Below are 24,093 nucleotides of genomic sequence, written 5' to 3' on the forward strand. Positions count from 1 at the left end.
GACAAAAGAACAAAGAGGTGTTGAAGGTGGTGATATTATCTAAAAGAATGTGCTAATTAAGTGGAGAGTAGGACAAGCAAGGTACAGATAGCTCTAGTGGGGTGGGGTGAAATAAGACTAAAAGGGCATAAAAGGTATAGATAAACAATGGGTGGAAATACATTTAAAAGTAATGGAAATAGGTGGGAAAAGAAAAATCTATATAAATTATTGGAAAAAACAAAAAGGAGGGGGAAGAAACGGAAAGGGGGTGGGGATGGACGAGGGAGTTCAAGATCTAAAATTGTTGAACTCAATATTCAGTCCGGAAGGCTGTAAAGTGCCTAGTCGGAAGATGAGGTGCTGTTCCTACAGTTTGTGTTGAGCTTCACTGGAACAATGCAGCAAGCCAAGGACGTAAGTCCCTCAAGTCACCAGGACCTGGGTATCATCTGCATCTGATTGTGGAAGGACAAACAGGGCTGCCTGCTCTGTTTGTGGTAAGTGTGACCCTGGTGTGACTGCACCGATGAATTTCCAGCTCTGATGGGTAACTGAAAACCTTTCCACAGTCCCCACATTTCCAGTTTCTCTCCAGTGTGACTGCGCTGGTTTTGTCTTCGGGCAGAAGAGCTGAAGCCTCGGCCACACACACAAAACACGTATACGGTTTATCCAGGCTGGAAACGGGTCCCTTTGCTTCCATGTTCAAAGGCCGATGATATTCAGGTCCTCATGATTCTGTCAGATCTTGATGTGATGTTCGGTTTGTGTTTCCCGTCTGTAAATCCACCTCTTCCAACACGTTGAAAAATGAATTTAAAACAGGACAAGGGAGTGTGAGGGAATCAGAAAAACAGAAAGGCAGGTTGTGATACTGAGCTGAATAAATCTGGTAATTTGGGGGCTAGAATAAAGTGGGCAGAGCTTCAGGGTCCCAGTGACCAGGAGAGAAAATCATTGATTCGTTGATTTTATTCCAACTTTCCACACAGGCACCAGAGAACTGAACCTAGCCAGAGTAGAGGGAGGGAGGGAGATAACTGGGAAATGGCAGAGATGGTGAGATGGTTTTGAATATCAGCCCAGGGAGGAGGGAGAGTGTGTAGGATGGGGATTTACAGTTTTGGAGGAACAAGAGAGGGAAAAATGTTCGATAGTGACTTGAATTGTCTGTTCTGAATTTCACCCTGTACTTATTGTTGACTTTGCTAAACTCCTTTTACAGGGCATTAGAAGGGGAGGATGCGCAAATGGAAAATTCAAACCAAACATCACATCAGGATCTGACATAGTCACTGGATTCATCAGGACCTGAATATCATTGGCCTTTGCATATGGAAAGGGAAATGTTTGTCTGTTCTGCCTGAGGGAAAAGATTTCAAGCATCAATGTGATTGGAAAAGCACCAAGACACAAATATCTGAGTGGGAGTGTTGCAGTGAACTAACTGTGGAAAGAGCTTTAACCAGTTACACAGCCTGAAAAAATATCACACTATTCACAGCGGGGAAAAATCGTGTACGTGTTTTGTGTGTGGACAAGGCTTCAGCTTGTCATGCAACCTGGAGAAACTCAAGGACATCCACGCCATGGAGAAACCATGGAAATGTGGGGACTGTGGGAAGGGATTCAATTACCCATCCAAGCTGGAAACTCATCGACGCACTCACACTGAGGAGAAGTCATTCACCTGCTCCGTGTGTGGGAAGGGATTCACTCAGTCATCTATCCTGCTAACACATCAGCGAGTTCACACTGGGGAGAGACCATTCATTTGTTCTGTATGTGGAAAGGGGTTTAGTTGTGCATCCCATCTTGTGACAGACGAGTGAGTTCACACTGGGGAGAGGCCGTTCACCTGCTCTGTCTGTGGGAAGCGATTCACTGTTTCATCCCGTCTTCTGACGCACGAGCGAGTTCACACCGGAGAGAAGCCATTCACCTGCTCCGAGTGTGGGAAAGGATTCATTTCCTCATCCCTCCTTCTGGCACATCAGCGAGTTCACACTGCGGAGAGGCTGTTCACCTGCTTGGTGTGTGGGAAGGGATTCACTGTTTCATCCAGGCTGCTAACACACCAGGGGATTCACAATAGAGAGACACCATTCACCTGTTCCATCTGTGGAAAGGGTTTCACTCATTCATCACATCTGCTGAGACACCAGCGTGTGCACATCTAGAGGAGGCTCTTACTGCTGCTGTTAATCTGCTCCATGTGTTGGAAGGGATCTACTTGTTCAGCCACCTCTTGACACATCAACATCTTCACTCTGATAAAAGACGTTGCAAATGCTCTGACTGAGAAGAGCTTTACAATTACAAATAACCTGCTGAAACTTCAAGAGGACATCAACAGGCTGCTGGATTGGGGAGACACAAAGCCTGACAAAATTCAACACAGAAAAATGTGAGGTGATACACTTCGATAGGAAGATTGAGGAGAGACTGATCATGTTAAACATTAATGAACAGTGAGAGCTGTGTAAGAATATGGGGCTGTTGAGGGTATTTTGAGAAATTAGGATTGCAAGCGTTAAATGGTCAGAAACATTTCTCTGAATAGTTTCTCTCTGCAATGAGATGCACTGCCTTGGACTTTCTACTGCCTCAAGGTTTTGAATGTGTGAGAAGTGGATTTGGTGTTGTATAAACTCCCTTATTATCCCAAGGAAAGAACAAGCGGAAGTTCTTCTTTGATTGTGGAAATACAGCGAGCTCTTGTAAACCTGGGGAATATTATCAATTAGAAATCCTTGTTGCTAATTTCCAGCATTGAGCTTTGACACAGTTAGAACACTCGTCACCATGAAGGTCCTGGGTTACCTCAGCACCATGGAAACAGACACCCAGTTTGCGTTTGTGCTCAAGCCCAGGGTGAAAAGCCGATAGGGGGAGGCTCAGGAACACTTCCCAGAGACAGAACCTACTAGGCTAATGATTGGCTAGAATGGGACTATAGGAGATCGATGATTGGATGGATTTTTCTGTGATTCCAGGTTTGGGGATTTATCCCAGTGGGTTTGAGTCATTCTCAGTTTGGAAAGGTCAGGAAGGTCACTGCTCCAAATTGGCTTAAACACGAATGTGAATCAGAGAAATGAGGCCCCTCCTACATCCCAATGGACAATAGTGCAGAATCAAATTCTTCTTTGTACTTTGTAAACTGCTGCTCAAACACAGTGTATTCAGTTTCACCTGAATAACTGTTACCAACATGTAGCCATCTTACAACCATTGAGCAGATTGTCATCGGAACAGGATGATGCAGGCGCTATACAAATGCAAGCTGTTGTTGATATTGACTGCGGGCGGATTCAGTTGCCCATCTGAGCTGGAAACTTGGTCCAGTCCTGCCAGGGAGAGGGTGTTCACCAACTGCATGAGGAAAAGGATAAACTTGCTCACTCCATTTACTGACACGGCAGGACAGACACACTGAGAAACGGTTCAGAAACTTCACAGAGGTGAAGGGATTTCATCCAGTTTTCCCACCTGTTAACATCCCAGTTTAAAAAGATCAAATGGTTCAGTGCATTGTTACTGGAGAGAAGCTGTTTAAATGTTGTGTGTGTGAGCAGAGATTCACTCGTTCATCCGACCTGCTGAGACAACAGTGAGTTCACATCTGACTGTTGGGGTTAGATTTTGCTGTATTTCTGCTGTTTGGGGGACCCTCGATTCTTCACTAACCCCCATTCCTCCTGGTGGATAATGGAGGGTCTGTGCACTTGGGCTTCTGTATAATTTTGCTCCTCATTATATTGATTGGCCCTCCAGCCCGAACCTCCACCCATCACAGAACAAAATGACTATTCACAAACTGGGACCTCCAGTGACGGGACATTTGCCCAGCGTTCCCCACGGTGGGGAATGTCCCCTATCTACACCACAGGAGACCAGTGCACAGGCACAGTTTCAAACAGGGTTTGGAGCATGTGCAGTGTGAGTAATGGCCATGGATGGCACTTGTTTTTCGTATCTGCAGTCGGTTAGCAGTCGAGGGGAGACAGAGGGAGTGATGGAGCCGGCGGGAGGGTGAGGATGCTTCACAAACACTTTCTGTAGGCCACAAACCCCAAATCCATGTTTGCACTGGTCCGGCATTCCCCAGTGACAGGCCCGGGTTAGGGGAACAGTGTGGAGCAGGGCGCACGCACGATCATCCTGGGCCAGGAAACAGGAGAGAATTTGTGAATTTCACAGAATCACAGAATGGTTACAGCACAGAAGGAGGCCAGTCAGCCCATCATGTCTGTGCTAGCTCTCCGAACAAGCAATTCACCTCGTGCCATTCCCCTGCCTTCTCCCTGTAACCCTGTTCATCCTTCCCCTTCAAATAATAATTCAGGGTTTGTATCCTGGGCTGACAGTGGTTGATTTTGGAAACTCAAAATCAGGGATTAGAAGGAGAGGATTTACACACAGCAAACTCAAAGCAAGAGAAATGTTTGTTCTGTCCTTGGTGATTGTTTTTGTAAAAACCTTAAACAGGGGGATTTACAGACAGGAAACTCAAACCAAGCATCATATCAAGATCTGACAGAGTCACTCGATTCATAAGGACCTGAATATCACGGCCTTTGAATCTGGAAGGAGAAATGTTTGTCTGTTCTGGCTGCAGGAAAAGATTTCAAACATCAGTGTAACTGGAAAATCACCGAGACACACACACACACACTCGAGTGAGAGTGTTCCAGTGCACTGACTGTGGCAAGAGCTTTAACCAGTCACAGAACCTGAGGAAACATCACACCATTCACAGTGGGGAGAGACTGTACACGTGTTCTGTGTCTGGTCGAAGCGTGAACTGATCATCCAACCTGGAGAGGCACAAGGACATCAACACCATGGAGAAACCGTGGAAATGTGGGGACTGTGAGAAGAGATTCAGTTCCCCATCCCACCTGGAAGCTCATCAATGCACTCACACTGGGGAGAGGCCGTTCACCTGCCCCATGTGTGAGAAGGGATTCATTCGGTTGTCCTGCCTTCAGACACACAAACTTGTTCATTCTGATAAACCGTTTACATGTTCTGACTGTGAGAAGAGCTTGAAAAGAAAACCAGATTTGCTGACTCACCAACGTATTCACACTGGGGAGAAACCGTTCACCTGCTCTGTGTGTGGAAATGGATTCACTCAGTCATCCAGCCTCCTGACACACCAACAAGTTCACACTGGGGAGAGGCCATTCAACTGCTCCATATGTGGGAAGAGATTCATTAATTAATCCCACCTACAGAGACACTAGCGAGTTCACAAGTAAATGCAGGGTTTCGATCCTGATATTATTGCTTCTGTTAGTCACATCCAGAACTGAACCATGTTCATTTTGAAACTTGGTGTTTGTTTCTGCTGATGTTAATGACCCCAATAACTGGCTGGAGATTAATATTCTGGATAAACGTTAAATAAACCAGCTTGGTGTCAAACACAGTGTGTGGAATATTTGTTTTCTCCAGGACAAGAGAAGATTAATTGAAATCTTGTTCTTGACAGTTCCATTTTTTGGCCTTTTCTCCTCTGTTAAAATAGGATTTGTATTTCTGCAGAGCCTTTCATGACACCAGGATGTCCCAAAGCATTTTACAGGCAATGAAATTCCTTTGAAGTGCAGTCGATGTTGGAATGTAGGAAATACAGCAGCTCATTTGTACACAGCAAGATCCCACAGACAAGAAGTTGATAATACCCAGATAGTCTGCTTTAGTGATGTTGATTGAGGGACAAATATTGACCAAGAATATGGGGAGAAATCTCCTGCTCTTTGAAATAGCCCCAATGGATCTCTTACACCTGCCCGTTCAGTCTCATCTGAAAGACAGGACCTCATACATTGCAGGGCTCTCTCAGTACTGCAGTGGAATGTCAGCCTAGATTTTATGTTCAAATTCTAGAGGTGGATTTGAACCCACAACCTCCTGACTCAGACATGAGAATGCAACCTCTGAGCCATGGCTAACACCTCATCATTACTTTGGATTTTTCCAGTTCTCAGAACCTTGGCCAATCTCATGGACAGGTTCCAGCTCCCCTTACCTTCTAGAGTGCCTCTCCTCGCCCGGATACCCTGGGGAGGTATCAGTAACACACCCGTGTACCTGCCCTCAGAGTGTTTAATGGGAAAGTGTGGACAGAGAGCCGGAGGGACAGTGAGTGTCCTGGACATTATTGTACAGTCTGCTCCATATCCCATTCCTGGCTCTGAGTCTTTTGGTGATGATTTGAATTTGATGTCCTCTAGTTACTGACTCACCGACTGGTGGAAACAGTTTTTTCTCATTTACCTGATGAAATGTTGAACCTCTCCCTCAGATCTCCAATCAGCCTTTGTTCTAATGAAAAGAGCCCCAGTTTCTCTAATCTCTGCTGATAACTAAAGCCTCTCTTCCCTGGGATCATCTCAGTGAATCTCTTCTGCACCCTCTCCATGGCCTTGACATCCTTCCTGGTGTAAGATCCCCAAAACTTGACTCAATATTCTAACCGCAGCCTAAACAATGATTTGCACAGGTTTACATGACCTCTGTCCTTTTGAACTCTACACCCCGAATTATAAAACCCTGGATTTTACCAACTTGTCCTCCCACCATTAAAGGTTTGTGTCTCTGAATACCTTGTACGTTTTAGAGATATTAACACAACATGACTAAAATACATTGACATCCAATGTCTGATCTAACGTGTATTATGGGATAGAGAAGTTTAGTCAGAGTTAGAAACTCAAACAGACTCTTCACTGCAGACAGGTCACCATGGCAACACTGATAAGACATTCCATTCCACAGAATCGACTCACTGGAAACTCTAATCAGATCAGGGGAAAGGACAGAGTTTGTCTGTTATTAACCACAATAGAAATGTAAACAAAGTGAGGAATGGAATAGATTAGATTATCATCTGTGATGTTTATATCTGTAATGTAAAACTAAAATAAATAACAGAATTAAGAGTAGGCAGGGGAGTTTAGGGAGAATGAGAAAATTACTGAAGAAAAGTAACTGCTGGGAACGAGGGAAGGTGTCCCTGTAAGTCACGGATTAGAGAAATTCCAGCTGTCTTTTCCTCACTTCCTGCTAAAACCCAACAGAGGAGACAAAGAGTCAGGGGCCAGAGCTGGATCACTACAGAGTATAAAAATGAAGGGCTCTGATGTAAGGGGGCAATCAGGACTGAAGATACCGGAGATCAAGCTCAGGGTGCCCGAGGTTCCATCCAGCTGACTGACCATGTAAGTGACTGTGGATTGGATAAAGAGAAAAAGGGAGGCTTATGGCAGATTCGCTGGGCTCAAAACAGCGGAAGCCCGAGAGGAATATAGAATGTGTAGGGGGGAACTTAAAAAGGAGATTAGGAGAGCAAAAAGGCGGCATGAAGAAACATTGGCAGGTAAAATAAAGGAAAATCCAAAGTTATTTTACAAGTACCTTAAGAGTAAGAGGATAACTAGGGAAAGAGTCAGGCCCATTAAGGACCACAGTGGTAACTTGTGTGTGGAGCCGGAAGATGCAGGTAGAGTTCTAAATGAATGCTTTGTGTCGGTGTTCACAAGTGAGAGGGACGACGTGGGTATGGAAATCAGGCAGAAGGACTGTGATATAATTAAAGAAATTAGCATTGAAAGGGAGGAGGTTCTAAATGGTCTGGCAGGCTTAAAATGAGATATATCTCCAGGCCTGGATGAAATGTATCCCAGGCTGTTGAGTGAGGCAAGGGAGGAGATAGTGGAGGTGCTGGCAATAATTTTCAATACCTCTCTGGCCACAGGAGAGGTGCCAGAAGACAGCCAGTGTGGTACCATTATTCAAGAAGGGAGGAAGGAATAAATCAGGGAACTACAGGCCAGTCATTCTAACCTCAGTGGTGAGGAAACTATTGGAAGCAATTCTGAGGGACAGAATTAATCTACACTTGGAGAGGCAGAGATTAATCAAGGACAGCCAGCATGGTTTTTTTAAGGGGAGGTCATGTCTGACCGATGTGATTGAATTTTTCAAAGAGGTGACCAGGTGTGTAGATGAGGGCAGTGCATTTAACGTAGTCCACCTGGACCTCAGCAAGGCTTTTGATAAGGTCCCGCATGGGAGACTGATAACGAAGATAAGAGCCCATGGGATCCCAGGCAATTTGGCAAATTGGATCCAGAATTGGCTGAGTGGCAGGAACCAGAGGGTGATGGTCGAGGGGTGTTTTTGTGACTGGATGCCCATGTCCAGTGGGGTTCCACAGGGATTTGTGTTGGGTCCCTTGCTGTTTGTGGTATATATAAACTATTTAGACTTGAATGTAGGAGGGTTGATCAGTAAGTTCGCGGATGGCATGAAAATTGGTGGGGTGGTAAATCGTGAGGAGGATAGCCTTAGATGACAGGAGGATATAGACAGGCTGTTCAGATGGGCTGATCAGTGGCAAATAGAATTTAATCCGGATAAGTGTGAGGTGATGCACTTGAGCAGGACAAACAAGGCACGGGAATAAACGATGAATGGTAGGACCCTGGGAAGTACTGAAGATCAGAGTGACCTTAGTGTGCATGTCCACCGGTCCCTTAAGGTAGCATGACAAGTGGATAAGAAGGCATATGGGATACTTGCCCTTATTAGCCGAAGCATAGAATATAAGAGCAGGGAGGTTATGCTGGAACTGTATAAAATGCTGGTTAGGCCACAGCTAGAGTATTGTGTGCAGTTCTGGAATCCACATTATCGGAAGGATGTGATTGCACTAAAGTGAGTGCAGAAGAGATTTACCAGGATGTTGTCTGGGCTGGAGAGTTTTAGTTGTGAGGAGAGATTGGATAGTCTGGGGTTATTTTCCCTGCAGCAGAGGAGATTGAGGGGGGACATGATTGAGGTGTATAAAATTATGAGGGGCACAGATAGGGTAGACAGGAAGGAACTTTTCCCTGTGGTGGAGGGATCAATAGACAGGGGGCATAGATTTAAGGTAAGGGGCAGGAGGTTTAGAGGGGATGTGAGGAAGAATTTTTTCACCCAGAGGGTGGTGGGAATCTGGAACTCACTGTCTGAAAGGGTGGTAGAGGAAGAAACCCTCATAACATTTAAAAGTATTTAGACGTGCACTTGCGATGCCATGACATACAAGGCTATGGGCCTAGTGCTGGAAAATGGGATTAGAATAGTTCAATACTTGCTTGACTGGCGCAGATGTGATGGGCCGAAGGGTCTTCTTCTGTGCTGTAGACCTCTATGACTCTATGACACTTGGGACTTGGATGTTTACTCAAATTGACGGAACAATATAAGATAAAGCAGAGGACTTGAATCTTCTCATTTCTTTATTTCTGTATTTCTTAAGAAGGTATTAAAGTTGCTGACATGAAACCTCATCAGTGTGTTTATTAATAAGAAAATGTAAACTAGAATCTTCCCTGTCTTTACTGTTCTATTTCTCCAGTCCTTCTAAACCATAGGCATTTAGTGAATATTTTAGCTTTTTAATTCAGGAAATTTATCACCTCATATTTTCTGTGTTAAATTTAATCTGACATGTTACCTGCACCAGTTACTAACTTATGTATTCACAGTGAGTCACTTATATTCCTCTTCACTGTTCTGCCCATTTCCTATTGTAAAATCATCTGGAGATTTTGATTTTAAACCCATAAAGCGAAACCCAATCATTCCTTTATATTGAGAAGAGCAATGGTCAAAACACCAACCCTGGGAGAGAACTGGATAGTCTGAAGGATATCCATTTGTCACTCCTTTTTTAAATTTATTTCCTGGGATGGGTATTGCAGGCAGTGCCAACATTTGTTTCCCATCCCTAATTGCCATTTGAGGGTAGTTAAGAGTCAACCACATTGCTGTGGTCTGGAGTCTCGTGTAGGCCAGGCCAGGTAAGGATGGCAGATTTCCTTCCCTAAAGGTCATGAGTGAACTTTTATATGGTTTCCTCTCCTCACTTCCTGCTTCAATTGCTCTCTACAGCTCCATTCACCAATACCCAGAGCATTATTTGGTGACATGCCAATAAGGTTACGACACAAAATAAGAACTCATGGTGTCGGGGGTAACATATTAGCATGGATAGCAGATTGGTTAGCTAACTGGAAGCAGAGAGTAGCAATAAGTGGGTCTTTTTCAGGCTGGCAAGCTGTGATGAGTGGAGTGCCTCAGGCATCAGTTCTGGAGCCTCACATATTTATATAATTCAACTATTTATATGTAAGTATATTTATATATCAGGATAAAAATATACTATTTGTATAGAACCTCTTCTATTTAGAGAGAGTGGACAAGCAAACGGAGTATAATGTAGGAAAAGTGAACTTGCCACTTTGGCAGGAAGAATAGAAAAGCAGAATATTATTTAAATGGAGAGAGACCGCATAGCTCTGAGGCAGAGAGAGAGAGAGAGATCTGGCTGCCCTGGTAAATGAATCAGAAAAGGTTAGTCTGCAGGTAGAGCAAGCAATTAGGAAGGCAAATGGAATGTTGTTGTCTATTACAAGGGGAATGGAATATAAAAGTAGGGATGTTTCACTACAGTTCTACAGGCCATTGGTGAGACCACATATGGAGTACTGTGTACAGTATTGGTCTCCTTATTTAAGAAAGGATATAAATGCATTAGAAGCGGTTCAGAGAAGGTAAACTTGGTTGATTCCTGGGATGAAGGGGGTTATCTTATGAAGAAAGGTTGGACAGACTGGGCCTGTATCCATTCGCATTTAGAAAATGGAGAGGTGATCTTCCTGAAACATATAAGATCCTGATAGGACTTGACAGGATAGATGCTGAAAGGATCTTTCCCCTCGTGGGAGAAACTAGAGCGAGGGGGCACATTTTAAAATAAATAATCTCCCAATTAAGATGGAGATGAGAAGAATTTTTTTCTCTCAGTCAGTTGTGAATCTTTGGAACTCTCTTCCCCAGAGAACAGTGGAGGCAGAGTCAATGAATATTTTAAAGGCAGAAGTAGATTTTTTCTTATTCATTCATGAGATGTGAGTGCTACTGGCTGGACCAGCATTTGTTGCCCATCCCTAATTGCCCTTGAGAAGGTGGTGGTGAGTTGCCTTCTTGAACCACTGCAGTCCATGTGGCATAGGTATACCCACAGTGCTGTTAGGGAGGGAGTTCCAGGATTTTGACCCAGCGACAGTGAAATAAAGGCGATATATTTCTAAGTCAGGATGGTGAGTGGTTTGGAGGGGAACTTCCAGGTGGTGGTGTTCCCATCTATCTGCTGCCCTTGTCCTTCTAGATCACTTATAGGGTATGGAAGGTGCTGCCTAAGGAGCCCTTGGTAAGTTTCTGCAGTGAATCTTGTAGATGGTACACACTGCTGCCACTGTACTTAGGTGATGGAGGGAGTCAATGTATGTGGATGGGGTGCCAATCAAGCGGGCTGCTTTGTCCTGGATGGTTTCGAGCTTCTTGAGTGTTGTTGGAGGTGCACTCATCCAGGCAAGTGGGGAGTATTTCATTACACTCCAGACTTGTGTCTTGTCGGTGGTGGGCAGACTTTGGGAAGTCAGGAGTTGAGTTACTTGCCACACGATTCCAAGCCTCTGACCTGCTCTTGTGACCACAGTATTTATATCTTCAATGATGTGGTCAATGGTAATCCCCAGGATGTTGACAGTGGGGGATTCACTGATGGTAATGCCCTTGAATGTAGAGGTTAGATTCTTTCTTGTTGGAGATGGTCATTGCCTGGCAGATGTATGGTGTAAGTGTTACTTGCCTCTTGTCAGCCCATGCCTGGATATTGTGCAGGTCTTGCTGCATTTGGACATGGATATTTCAGTATTTGAGGAGTCACAAATGGTTCTGAACAGTGTACAATCATCAGCGAACATCCACACTTCTGACCTTATGATGGAAGGTCTGTCATTGATGAAGCAGCTGAAGATGATTGGGCCTAGGACACTACCCTGAGGAACTTGGCTAATCTTGACTAACAAGGGAGCCAAAGGTTATCGGGGGTAGCTGGAACGTGAAGTTGAGGCCAAAATCAGATCAGCCATGATCTTATTAAATGGCAGAATGGGTTCGAGGACCAGAGCCCTCTGTACTACTGAGTTCTGCTCTCCACTTGTATTGAAGACTGTTTTTCTATTCTTCCTGCCAGAGTGGACAAGTTCACATTTTCCCACGTTATCCTCCATCTGTCAAATTTTTGCCCACGCACTTAACCTGTCCATATCACTTTGCAGACTCTCGACTTCCTCTTGACAACTTCTTTTCCTATCTCTATTCATGTCATCAGCAAATTTAGCTACCATACATTCGGACCCTTCATCCAAATCATTGATGTAGATTGTAAATTGTTGAGGACCCAGCAATGATCCCTGTGGCACTCCGCTAGTTACAGCTTGCCAATCCAAAAAAGACATATTTATCCCTGCTTTCTGCTTACTGTTAGCCAACCAATCATTTATCTATGCTAATATGTTACCTCCTACACCATGTGCCTTTATATTGTGCAACAATCTTTTATGTGGCACCTTATCAAATGCCTTCTGCAAATCCAAGTACACCATATCTGTTGGTTTCCCTGTATCCACCTTGAATGTTACTTCATCAAAAACTCTAACAGATTAGTTAAACACAATTTCCCTTTCACAAAGCCATGTTGGTTCTACCTGATCAAATCTTGATTATCTAAGTATCCTGCTTTAACCTCCTCAATAATGGATTCTATCATTTTCCCTATGATAGATGTTATGCTAACTGGCCTTTCGTTTCCTGCTTTCTGCCTCCTTCCTTTCTTGAATAACAATGTTGCTTTTGCTATTTTCCAATCCGTGGGAACCTTTCCAGAATCTAAGGAAATTTGGAAGACTATAACCAATGTATCTGCAATCTGTGCTGCCACTTCTTTTAAGATCTACCTATCTTGGTGTCATTGGCAAATATAGAAACCATAAATTCAGTCCCTTTATCCAAATCATTGATGCAGATTATAAAAGTTGAGGCCCCAGCACTGAACCCTGTGGCACTCCAGTAGTCACATCTTGCCATCCTGAAAGAGAGCCATTTATCCCTACTCTCTGCTTCCTGTTAGCTAACCAGCCTTCGCCATTGGTAATATTTTATCTTCTACACCATGTTCTCTAATCTTGTGTAGGAAGCTTTGATGTGGCACCTTATTGAATGGCTTTTGGAAATCCAAGTACACCGCATCTACAGGCTCCCCTTTTTTCCACGTTGCTTGTTACTCCCTCAAAAAACTCTAATAAATTAGTTAAGTATGATTTCCCGTCACAAAGCCATATTGACTCTGCCTGATCACGTTATGATTTTCTAAGTATCGTGCTATAAACTCCTTAATGATGGATTCTAGCAATTTCCCTATGACGCATGTTAGGCTAATGGCCCTGAAAATTCCTGCTTCTGTCTCCATATTTTCTTGAATAACGATATTACATTAGCTAGTTTCCAAACCATTAGGACCTTTCCAGAATTTGAGGAATTTTGGAGGATTATAAATGATGGATCGACTCTCTGCAGCCACTTCTTTTAAGTTTAGTATTCTATACTAATTGTTTTAATAATTTTATATCTTGGCCCTATGGCCCCAGTCGTAATTGGATCACTAAACAGAATTTTCATTTCAACAATATCACCTTTAAATGGCGGGGTTCTTACCCAGCATTCGCGTCGAAAGAGAATATGCCCTATACTCACTGCAGGAGGCCATTGCGCAGGCTCATTACCGGGTTGTGGCTAGAGCATGCGTATTGTGGGTGCTGAAGGCGCCGGGAGGGAGTCATCTCGCCTCTGCAACAGGTGAGTAACAGTCGAGTGTAGGAGGATAATGGAGGCGGCGGAATGGATGGAAAGGCTTGATAAACACCCAGTGGAGGCCTCAAGTACCAGAAAAGGAACCTACTTGTCCCGCGTTGGCCACACTTCGGGGCGGCATTTCCGGTTGGTGGCCCCGGGTTCACGGTCGCCATCTTCATAGGGGGAAATGTGCAGCCGCCATATTTATAAGGGGCAATACTGGGCCAGGCAGCCAGAGGGGGTTCACCGCTCAGCCCCGCCCACTTAGTTCTGCAAACCCCGCCCTTAACAGCCACTCTGATTGGTGGGAGAACTAGATGACTTCATCAGTCCTCCAGTCCCGCCTCTTAGAAACAACTTCGCCTGCTGCTTCTCCACCTCTCTCCAGGCATTTGAGACAGTGTCACACAACAGACATGTGAGAAAAGATATAACTCATGGAATAAAACGGACAGCAACAACATGGATACAGAATTGGCGGAATGACAGGAAATAAAGAGTAATGGTTAATGGATGTTTTCCGGGCTGGAGGAAGATTTGTAGTGGAGTTTCCGAGGGGTCGGTATTGGAACCCTTGCTTTTCCTGACAGATAAATGATTTAAACCTTGGTGTATAGTCAGCAATATTATGAATTTGCATACGATACAAAACTTGGAAGCATTGTAAACTGTGAGGAGGATAGCGTAGAACTTCAAAACGACATAGACAAGTTGATGGAAAGGGCGGAACAATGGCAGATGAAATTTAATGCAGCGAAGTCTGAGGTGATGCATTTCATTTGGAAAATCTTGGAGAGACAATATAAAATAAAGGGTACAACACCAAAGGGGGTGCAGGAGCATAAGGGACCTGGGTGTCTATGTGCATAAATCATTAGAGGTGGCAGGACGGTTTAAGAGATTAGTTAATAGCACAGATGGTATCCTGGACTTTATTAATAGGGGCTCAGAATACTTGAGCAAGGAGGTTACGCTGAGCTTGTGTACTACACTAGTTAGACATCAGCTGGAGTATTCTGGGCACTGCATTTCAGGAAGGATGTGAAGGCACTGGAGGGAGTGCAGAGGAGGTTTACAAGAATGGATCCAGGGATGAGAGATTTCGGTTATGAAGATAGATTGGAGAAGTTGGGATGGTTCTCCTTGGAGGAAAGAAGGCTAAGAGGAAATTTGATAGACGTATTGAAAAGCATGAATAGATAGAAAGCAACTGTTCCCATTGGCAGAAGGATCGAGAACCAGAGGACACAGATTTAAGCTGATTGGTAAAAGAAGCAAAAACTATATGAGAAAAAACTTTTTCACACAGCAAGTGGTTAGGGTCTGGAATGCACTGCCTGAGATTGTGTTGGAGTATCCATAAAAGTATCCAAGAAGGAATTAGATGATTATTTGAAAATAAACTATCTGCAGGGTTACGGGAGAAATTGGAGAAAGGCACTAGATGAAATGCTCATTCGGAGAGCCAGTGCAGACATGATGGGCCAAATGGAATCCTTCTGCACTGTAACAATTCTGTGATTCTCTCTCTCTCTGACTTTCTCTCTCTCTATCAGTCTCCTCTTATGGAGACCAGAGTCTTGTGTGGGCCCAGACCAGGCATGGCAGGTTCCCTCCTGAAGGGCATTACTGATCTAGTTGGGTTTTTATTGCAATCCAGCAGCTTTTATGGCCACTTTTTGCTAGTGCCACAAATTGCCAGATTCATTCAGCTCAATTTCACAACCTGTTTTTGTGGGTTCTCGCTCACAGTTTTTTCTATTTTAAATCCATTTCACAGGGTATTAGAAGGGAAGGATTTTCAGTCAGGGAACTCATATCAAACATCATATCAGGATCTGACAGAGTCACCCAATTTATCGTAACCTGAATATTATCAGACTTTGAAATGGTAGGAAAAAACACCGTTCACAGTGGGGAGAGACAGTGGAAATGTGGGGACTGTGGAAAGGGATTCATAACCCCGTCTTTGCTGGAAATTCATTGACGCATTCACACTGGGCAGAGGCCGTTCACCTGCTCCGAGTGTGGGAAGGGATTTACTCAGTCATCCAACCTGCTGACACACCAGCGGGTTCACACTGGGGAGAGGCCATTCACCTGCTTTGAGTGTGGGAAGGGATTTGCTCAGTCATCTAGCCTGCTGACGCACCGGCGAATTCACACTGGGGAGAGACCGTTCAGCTGCTCTCACTGCGGCACTAGATTCAGGCGATCAGATGAACTCACTGTACACCAGCGCACTCACACTGGGGAGAGACCGTTTACCTGCATGGGTTGTGGGAAGAGATTCACTCGCTCATCCGTCCTGCTGATACACCAGCGACTTCACACTGCAGAGAGGCCGTTCACCTGCTCTGACTGTGGGAAGGGATTCACTCAGTCATCCAGCCTGCTGTCACACCAGCGAGTGCACAGTGGAGGGAGACCTTTCATCTGCTCCAAGTGTGGGAAGGGATTCACTCGGTCACCTGGCCTGATAAAACACCAGCGAGTTCATGAGTAACAACAGTGATTGAATTTTGATGTTAACCACATACAAGACTATGTGACAATAAACTCTGTTCATTGGGGTCTGTTTCTGCTGATGTTAATAAACTCCAGCCCAGTTATGGCACCTCCCCCTCCCCCAACAGGGCCATCTATTACTTGTTTCTATGTTGTTCTTTCACAGAATGCTGACTCTTGTCCTGCTCTTCACACATTCTGCTTTCTTACCTTTGTGCCACTATCAACACGTTCTTTAGTCTTTACCACTGCAATTAACACTCCCTTTGTCTTTTGTCCATGACATATTTGTCTATCTCTCCTTAGTCTCCACCTGTCGCTGACCTATCTTGCTTTACTTGATCCAGCCCCCTTAAACAGTATAAATTCCATCACATTTCAACTTCTCTTTAGCTCTAAAGAAGTCATGTGGACTTGAAACATTAAGTCTGTTTCTCTCTACACAGACGCTGTCAGACCTGCTGACCATTTCCAGTTTTTATTATGGCAGTTAAATTGCTGATATAAGTCAAATAAATCATGTTGTGTTAAGTACACAGTGTATTGAGTCTCTTTTTAATATCTCTAACACAAGTTAGATCCTTTTGAAGGGTTTTCACTCTCCCCTGTCTCCCCCATCCTCCCCTCCAACAACAAATGTGAGGAGCTCATGGAGCTTCTTTGTCACTAAGATTGAGATAATCCGATCAGTTGCCTCTGCTGCTTCCCTCCCTTCCACTAGCCCACCTGGCCCAGCTGTCTCTGAAGATTTCCATTGTCCTAGCCCTGACTTGCAACTTTCTCTTGTTTCTTTCTGTTCTATCATACCTGATTTCTCCATGGTGCAAGTTTCTTTGTGTCTCTCCAGGTTGGATGATCGGAGCCTTGTCCACACACAACTTATGTGTGGTTTCTCCACACTTTGATTGTTGTGGTTTTTTCAGGCTGTGAAACTGGTTAAAGCTCTTTCCACACAGTTCACTGAAAGACTCTCACTTTGATTCGCGTGTCTCGATACTTTTCCAATTTCAATGATAATTTAAATGCACAGGCAAAACAAACAATTATTTCTCCTTCAAAAACAAAAACATCTGGAAAACTCAGCAGGTCTGACACCATCTGCGGAGAGGAATACAGTTAACATTTCGAGTCCGTATGACTCTTCATCAGAAAAGTCAAACGGACTCAAAACATTAACTGTATTCCTCTCCACAGATTCTGTCAGACCTGCTGAGTTTTTCCAGCTATTTTTGTTTTTGTTTCAGATTTCCAGCAACTGCAGTATTTTGCTTTTATCTAATTATTTTTCCTTCCCTAATTGGAAGCTGACCGTATATGAATGAAGTGATTGCATAAGATCTTGTTGAGATTTTTGGTTTGAGTTTCCTGCCTGCAAATCCTCCCCTTCTAACCCCATGTAAATGGAGTTTACAGAAGTTATCACTGTAAATACAGTATAGAAATTCAGAACAGACAATTCTAGTTTCTATGGAACATTTCTCCCCCTCCCCTTTCATTCCCACAATTCTATAAATCTCTGTCCCACACACTCCTCTCCCTCTCTGCTCATTGTTCCAGATTCAGTGTCCAGTCTCCAACTTATTCTTTTCTCCTCTCCAGATTCTCTCTCCTCTTGTCCTCAAACTGGTGACTCAGGCTGTGGATCAATCCCACTCCTTCAATCTAATTCCACCAAATAATGCAGCTCGCAACAACAAATCATCTTTAATGTTTTACACGGGGCACTGGAATTTTAGACAAATCAGTTTTCAAAATGATGCGGAATTTCAGCCAATCAGGGAGGTCCAGGCTCAGCCCCGCCCCCTCATTCACTCCGATTGGTTAGAGGATCAGCCGCTCCCTTGTTTGGTCTTCCGCTCCTGCCTCCTCTCCTATTGGGCCGGAGCTGCCTTCAATCAGCCGGGCATTGTGAGATGCCAGGTGAGAGGTCACTGTCGGGAGCGGGTTAATAAACCCCGGGCGGGGTTTCCAAATCCCAAGTGCGGCCCCAGAGCCGAATATTAAACAATGAACATTCTCCACTCTCACTATCCGCCGCTTCCGGCTTCTCTCCGGGAACAACCTCAAACAAAGAGACCAGGACCCTCCGAGCATGCGCGGTCCACCCGGCCAACCCGCGGCAGATAGAGCGGTTTCTGAGACGCACAGGATTGTGGGTGACCAGGCCTCCATTGGAGACCCAGTCGTAGTTTTTCTTTGTCTGCATCTGGGGAAGTGAGGAGATTCTGATCACACAAGGATTGCAAAATAAGAAAGGCCAAAATCCATCTCCCAATCCGCATCTTCCAACAATGGATCTGTTAGCCAATCTTGGCAATGCGTCTGTTTCAAGAAATTTGAAACAGAGCAATCCACAGCTGGTCAGTAATGCTTTGCATTTTAATGGCAAGTATCAGATTTTTTTTTACCACTAAGAGCTTGCGCAGTGGACTGTAAATTTTTACTCTTCTCTTTGGATTTTATCCAGAAGGGCTTGTGTAATTAGAGAGACTTGGTCTGCAAGATGCGGTCACTGTAAGTGTGATAACAGAACATTTTGTCAAAGTTCAGTGACACCTGATCACTTACTAAGTGAGCGAGTGTGTAAAAATATGACTCAATCACAGTTTCTACAGGTTATCCTCTGATGACAATTAGATAGATAAGACAGGAATCAGGAGTGTACAGTCCCTTCCAGCTGAATAACAGTGCAGAGACATTGCAGGAGGATGGTTTGATCAATGATGTTAGAGACTGCAGGAAGGACAATGATGGGTAGTTTACCTTTGTCACACTCAAATAAGATGTAATTTGTGACTTTAATTAGGGTTGTTTGGATACTATGGCAGAGACAGAAATCTTATTGGAGGGATTCAAAGATTGAGTTCTAGGAAAGAGGGGCATGGATTTGGGAAGTAAGAAAGACCTTGAAGAGGAAAGGGTGGTGCGAAGGGGCAGTAGTTTGCAATGACTGAGGTGAAGGATTGTTTTTATTGAGGAGGGGGTGATGATGGCAGATATGAAGGAAAGAGGGGCAGTATTTAAAGAGAGAACCATTAACAAAGTCAGTATACAAGGGGAAGTTGGGTGGTCAGGAGTTTTGAGGGAATAGGGTTGATGGAGCAGGAGTAGGTCTCATGGACAAGATGATCCCTGGGGGGCATGAGAGGAAATGGGAGGGAAACTAGAGAAAGATGAAGGTTCAGGGATCGGAAAAGGGAGAACTTTAGAGGCAGTATGGCCCAGTAGGACAGTGGGAGGGAGAGAAGCAGCAGAGACAATTGATCAGACTGTCTCAATCTTAGTGACAAAGAAGCTCAATGAGCTCCTCATACTTGTTGGTGCTGAGGATGGAGGAGACAGGGGAGAGGGACAAACCTTCAAAAGGAACTAACGTGAGTTAGAGATATTAAAAAGAATTGATACTCTATGTAATGCAGTGCTGATTTATTTGACATTTATCCTCAATATTAACACCCATAACAGGGCTGGTGTTGATGAACATCAGATCTCAATGAACATGGTTCAGTCCTGGATGTGATTAACAGCAAAATTCAATTAGTGTGGTTACTTGTGAAGTCACTAGTGACTAGCAGGTGGGATAAGTGAGAAAATCCCTTCCCACAGCAGGTGAACGGCCTTTCCCCACTATGAACTCACTAGTTTATGGTGTACAATGAGTTGAGATGAAATCCTAAACCCAGTTCTAAAGTGAGAGCACCTGAACAGTTCCTGGCGATGTGAACATTTTGATTGGATATCACTTCCCGGGAACCTTTGTAGGATTTCCCATGATATGGGCATTTAAATGTCCCTCCACACTGTGAACTTGCTGTTGTTTCAGCGAATAGGATGGCTGAGTGAATCCCTTCTGTCACTCAGTGAGAACTCGATGGGGTGTTAGAAAGGTGGCTGTCTGAGTGAATCCCTTTCCCTCCAGGGACAAGGTGAATGGTCTCTTCCCATTGTGAACTTGCTGGTGTCTCAGCAGGTTGGATGACTGAGTGAATCCCTTCCCACACTTTGAGCAGATGAAAGGCCTCTCCCCAGTATGAATGCGCTGGTGTGCAATGAGGTCAGATGATCGCCTGAACCCAGTCCCACAGTGAGAACACCTGAATGGTCTCTCATCAGTGTGAGCACGTCGATGGGACATCAGGTCCCCAGAACTTTTATAGCACTTGTCACAGTCCGAGCATTTAAAAGGTCTCTCATCAGTGTGAACTTGCTGGTGTCTCAGTAGGTGGGATGATCTTGTGAATCCCTTCCCACACATGCAGCAGGTGAATGGCCTCTCCCCAGTGTGAATTCGTTGGTGTGTCAGCAGGTCAGATGACAGAGTGAATCTCTTCCCACATTCAGAACAGGTGAATGGCCTCTCCCCAGTGTGAACTTGCTGGTGTGTCAGCAGGTCAGCTGACCGAGTGAATCGCTTCTTACATTCAGAGCAGCTGAACAACCTCTCCCCAGTGTGAACTCGCTGGTGTGTCAGCAAGTTGGTTAAATTAATGAATCCCTTCCCACACTTGGAGCAGGTGAACGGCCTTTCCCCAGTGTGAACTCGCTGGTGTGTCAGCAGCGTGGACGACTGAGTGAATCCCTTCCCACATTCAGAGCAGGTGAACGGCCGCTCCCCAGTGTGAGTGCGTCGATGAGTTTCCAGCTTAGACTGGTAACTGAATCCCTTCCCACAGTCCTCACATTTCCATGGTTTCTCTCTATTGTGGATGGTACTTTTTCCTTCCATGTTTAAAATCCGATGATATTCAGGTTACAATAAATTGGACGACTCCGTCAGATCCTGATGTGATGTTTGGTTTGAGTTTCCCAACTGCAAATCCTCCACTTCTAATACCCTGTGAAATTGATTTAAAACAGATAAAAAGGGAGTAACAGTGAAACCAGTAAAACACAAAGGCAGATTGTGAAATTGAGCTGAATGAATCCGGTAATTTGTGCGGCTGACACCAGGGAAAAGTGGCCATGAAAACTGCTGGAATGTTGTAAAACCAACTGATTCACTAATGTCCTTCAGGGAAGTGAACCTGCCACCCAGTCTGGGTCTCACAAGACTCTAGTGTCCACAGGAGGACAGAACGTGAGAGGGGCAAGAGATGCAGGGGGTGAAGGAGAGGGATTTTATATGTCTACAACTTGGCCAGAACTTTGACAAAAATTCCAAAAACCTAAACCTGCATCAACCAGAAAGACCAGGGTGGCAGGTGTATGTGAACACCATCAACTTCAAGATCCCCTCCAAGTCACACATCACCCTGATCGAATGAGCAGAAATTTTCTCCCATTTAAATATCGGGAAGACCAAAGCCATTGTCCTCAGTCCCTGCTACAAACTCCACTCCCTAACCACCAACTCCATCCCTCTCCCCAGCAACTGTCTGAGACAGAACCAGACTGTTCACAACTTTGGTGCAGTATTTGACCCTGAGATGAGCTTCTGACCACATATCCACATCATCATCAAGACCACCAATTTCCACCTCAGTAACATTGCCCGACTCCACCCTCGTCTCAGATCATTTGCTTCTGAAACACTCATCCATTGTTTTATTTCCTCAAGACTTAACAATCCTAACACACCCCAGGCTGGCCCCCCACATTCACCCTCTTTGTAATCTTGAGGTGATACAACACTCTGCTGCCCGTGTGTTTACTTGCAGTAAGTTTTTTTCACCCACCACCCTGTGCTCACTGACCTATAAAGGCTCCTGCTTAAGAAGCACTGAAATTTTAAAACTGTCGTCCTTGTTTTCAAATCCTTCTGTGGCTGTGATCATCCCTATTTCTGTTATTTCTGGACTTACTGCACTGTTGCCGGCCTCTCACATTCAACTTCCCAGTGATATTGAGGTTGTTCCAGACTCTGCTGCCCGTGTGCCTAATCACACCAAGACGCCCATCCTCCCTGTGCTCACTGATCTACAAAGGCTCCCGTTTAAGAAGCAGCTAAATTTGAAAATTCTCATCCTTGTTATCCTCCCTGGTCGTGCCCCTCCCTATCTCTGTAATCTCCTCCAAACACACAACCCTCCAAGATATCTGCTCTCTTCTAATTCCGGTCAATATGGATCATTCTACCATCAGTGGCTGTTCTTGCAGTTCCTTCTGGATATTCCTCATTAAATCTCTCCTGCTCACTACTTCGCTTTCCTATTTTAGGATAATCCTTAAAACCTACCTCTCTGACCAAGCTTTTGTTCACCTGCCCTCATATCTCCTTGTGAGGCTTGGTGTCAAATGTTGCTTCATAACATTTCTGTGAAATGCCTTGGAACATTTAATACATTAAAGGTGCTATATAAATACAAATTATTGTTGCTGATTTGGACATATATCACCATTCCTTCACCATTGCTGGGTGAATAATCTGTAACTTCTTACCTAGCATCACTGTGGGAGCATCTTCACCACACAGACTGCAGCGGTTCAAGAAGGTCAAACATCATCTTCCCCACAGGTAACTGGGGTTTGGCAATATATGCTACAGGTCTTGTTAATGACACCCAAATCCCAAGAATAAATTTTTAAATATGTTTTTGTAAAATAGATTAAAAGCATCTACATAAATATTTGCTCCTAAAACAATATCCCTTTACATTGTATGGACAGTGTCTGTTTAGCAACCTGATCTCTCCTGGAATCTACCTCTCTCGACAATTTCACAATGGAAATTGCTGGGTCCGACTGGGTTCCAAAGTCCTTGGGGTTAAACCCAGCAGCTTCTCCTCCATCTCCACTCCAGCTCAAACTGATGCAACAAAGGCTTTCAATTGGATAAGGCCATGAAGAGAAAAAAAATTCCTCAGCTATGAGGAAAATGCAGCAGACTGCGACTAGTTGATTTGCTCTTGCATGGGCATGACAGGTTAAATAGCCTCCATCTGTATTGTCATCATTCAATGATTCTATGACTTGATGAAAAAGGACCAACACTGGAGGCTAGAGACCAACTGCTGCAACCAACACACACCCTGAGAGATAGAAACCAGCTCTTAATCGGTCCGTCTGCATTTCTAGACTCAGTTCTGTGAGCGATGTCTGAAATAACATAATAACAAAATACTGCAGCTACTAGAAATATGAAATATCAAGAACAAATGCTCAAAATATTCAGCAGATCAGGCAGTAACTGTGGAGAGGGGAAAGCAGTCAATGTTTCAGGGTGTAAAGAATGAATTACAGTGAATACAAATGAAGCAGAATTTGACAGTTAATATAAGCTCAGAAGTGGGAGAGAAATGCAGGAAAGACAATTCCTGACCAAGGGAAGATAAAGCTGGTAGATCAGCGGTGTATAGACAAGAGTTGGGCAGCAGTGAAAACCTCATGTAGACACGGTTGGCAGAAATAACAGTAAAATACCAAATATGGTTAAAATATACCCATTATTAGAGGCAGGGGAAGTTAGACAATGGCAGAGTGACAGAGAGGTGATTGGCGAGGGCAGGGGTGAAACAGCAATTCAGATCCACAGTAAAGGATCCACACCAGCCCCAAAGCTATGGAATCAGAACACAGCACTAAGAGATCTAAATGGTAGATGAATGCTCAATAATACTCACCTCTGAAACAATTTCACTGTTTCCAAATTTAAAATCTCCTGCTGGAGTCTGCAGCTGGAAAGATATCAGAAACACTGGAGTCAGAGAAAAATCTGGTAATCTTCACATTTTCTAACTTGCTGCACAGGAGATTATAAATGTCATAATATTCAGTCAAGGTTTGAATTTCAGTGGAGACAGCTTTTCTGTTGGTTTGAGTTTGCTGTGTGTAAATCCTGTCCTTCTAACCCCCTGTAAAAGGAGTTTCCAAAATCCATCCCTGTCAGTCCAGGACACAAGTTCA

General features: G+C 44.3%; 1 protein-coding gene and 1 pseudogene across 1 annotated transcript; one reads left to right on the plus strand and one right to left on the minus strand.

Annotated features, from left to right (window-relative positions):
• Positions 1-1,571: 1,571 nt before the first annotated feature.
• On the plus strand, positions 1,572-16,615 carry LOC144676796 (uncharacterized; annotated as a pseudogene).
• Positions 16,616-19,667: 3,052 nt separating this feature from the next.
• Positions 19,668-23,892, minus strand: LOC144676800 (uncharacterized). The gene is made up of 2 exons (XM_078537123.1): positions 23,811-23,892; positions 19,668-21,086 (listed from the first exon to the last, which is right to left on the minus strand). The coding sequence occupies exon 2, from the start codon at positions 20,975-20,977 to the stop codon at positions 20,105-20,107; it is 873 nt and encodes a 290-aa protein (XP_078393249.1). The 5' UTR covers positions 20,978-21,086; positions 23,811-23,892; the 3' UTR covers positions 19,668-20,104.
• Between the last annotated feature and the right edge of the window lie 201 nt (positions 23,893-24,093).

This window comes from Cetorhinus maximus, unplaced genomic scaffold (assembly GCF_964194155.1).
Source record: "Cetorhinus maximus unplaced genomic scaffold, sCetMax3.hap1.1 HAP1_SCAFFOLD_1932, whole genome shotgun sequence".
In the NCBI taxonomy this organism is placed as follows: domain Eukaryota; kingdom Metazoa; phylum Chordata; class Chondrichthyes; order Lamniformes; family Cetorhinidae; genus Cetorhinus; species Cetorhinus maximus.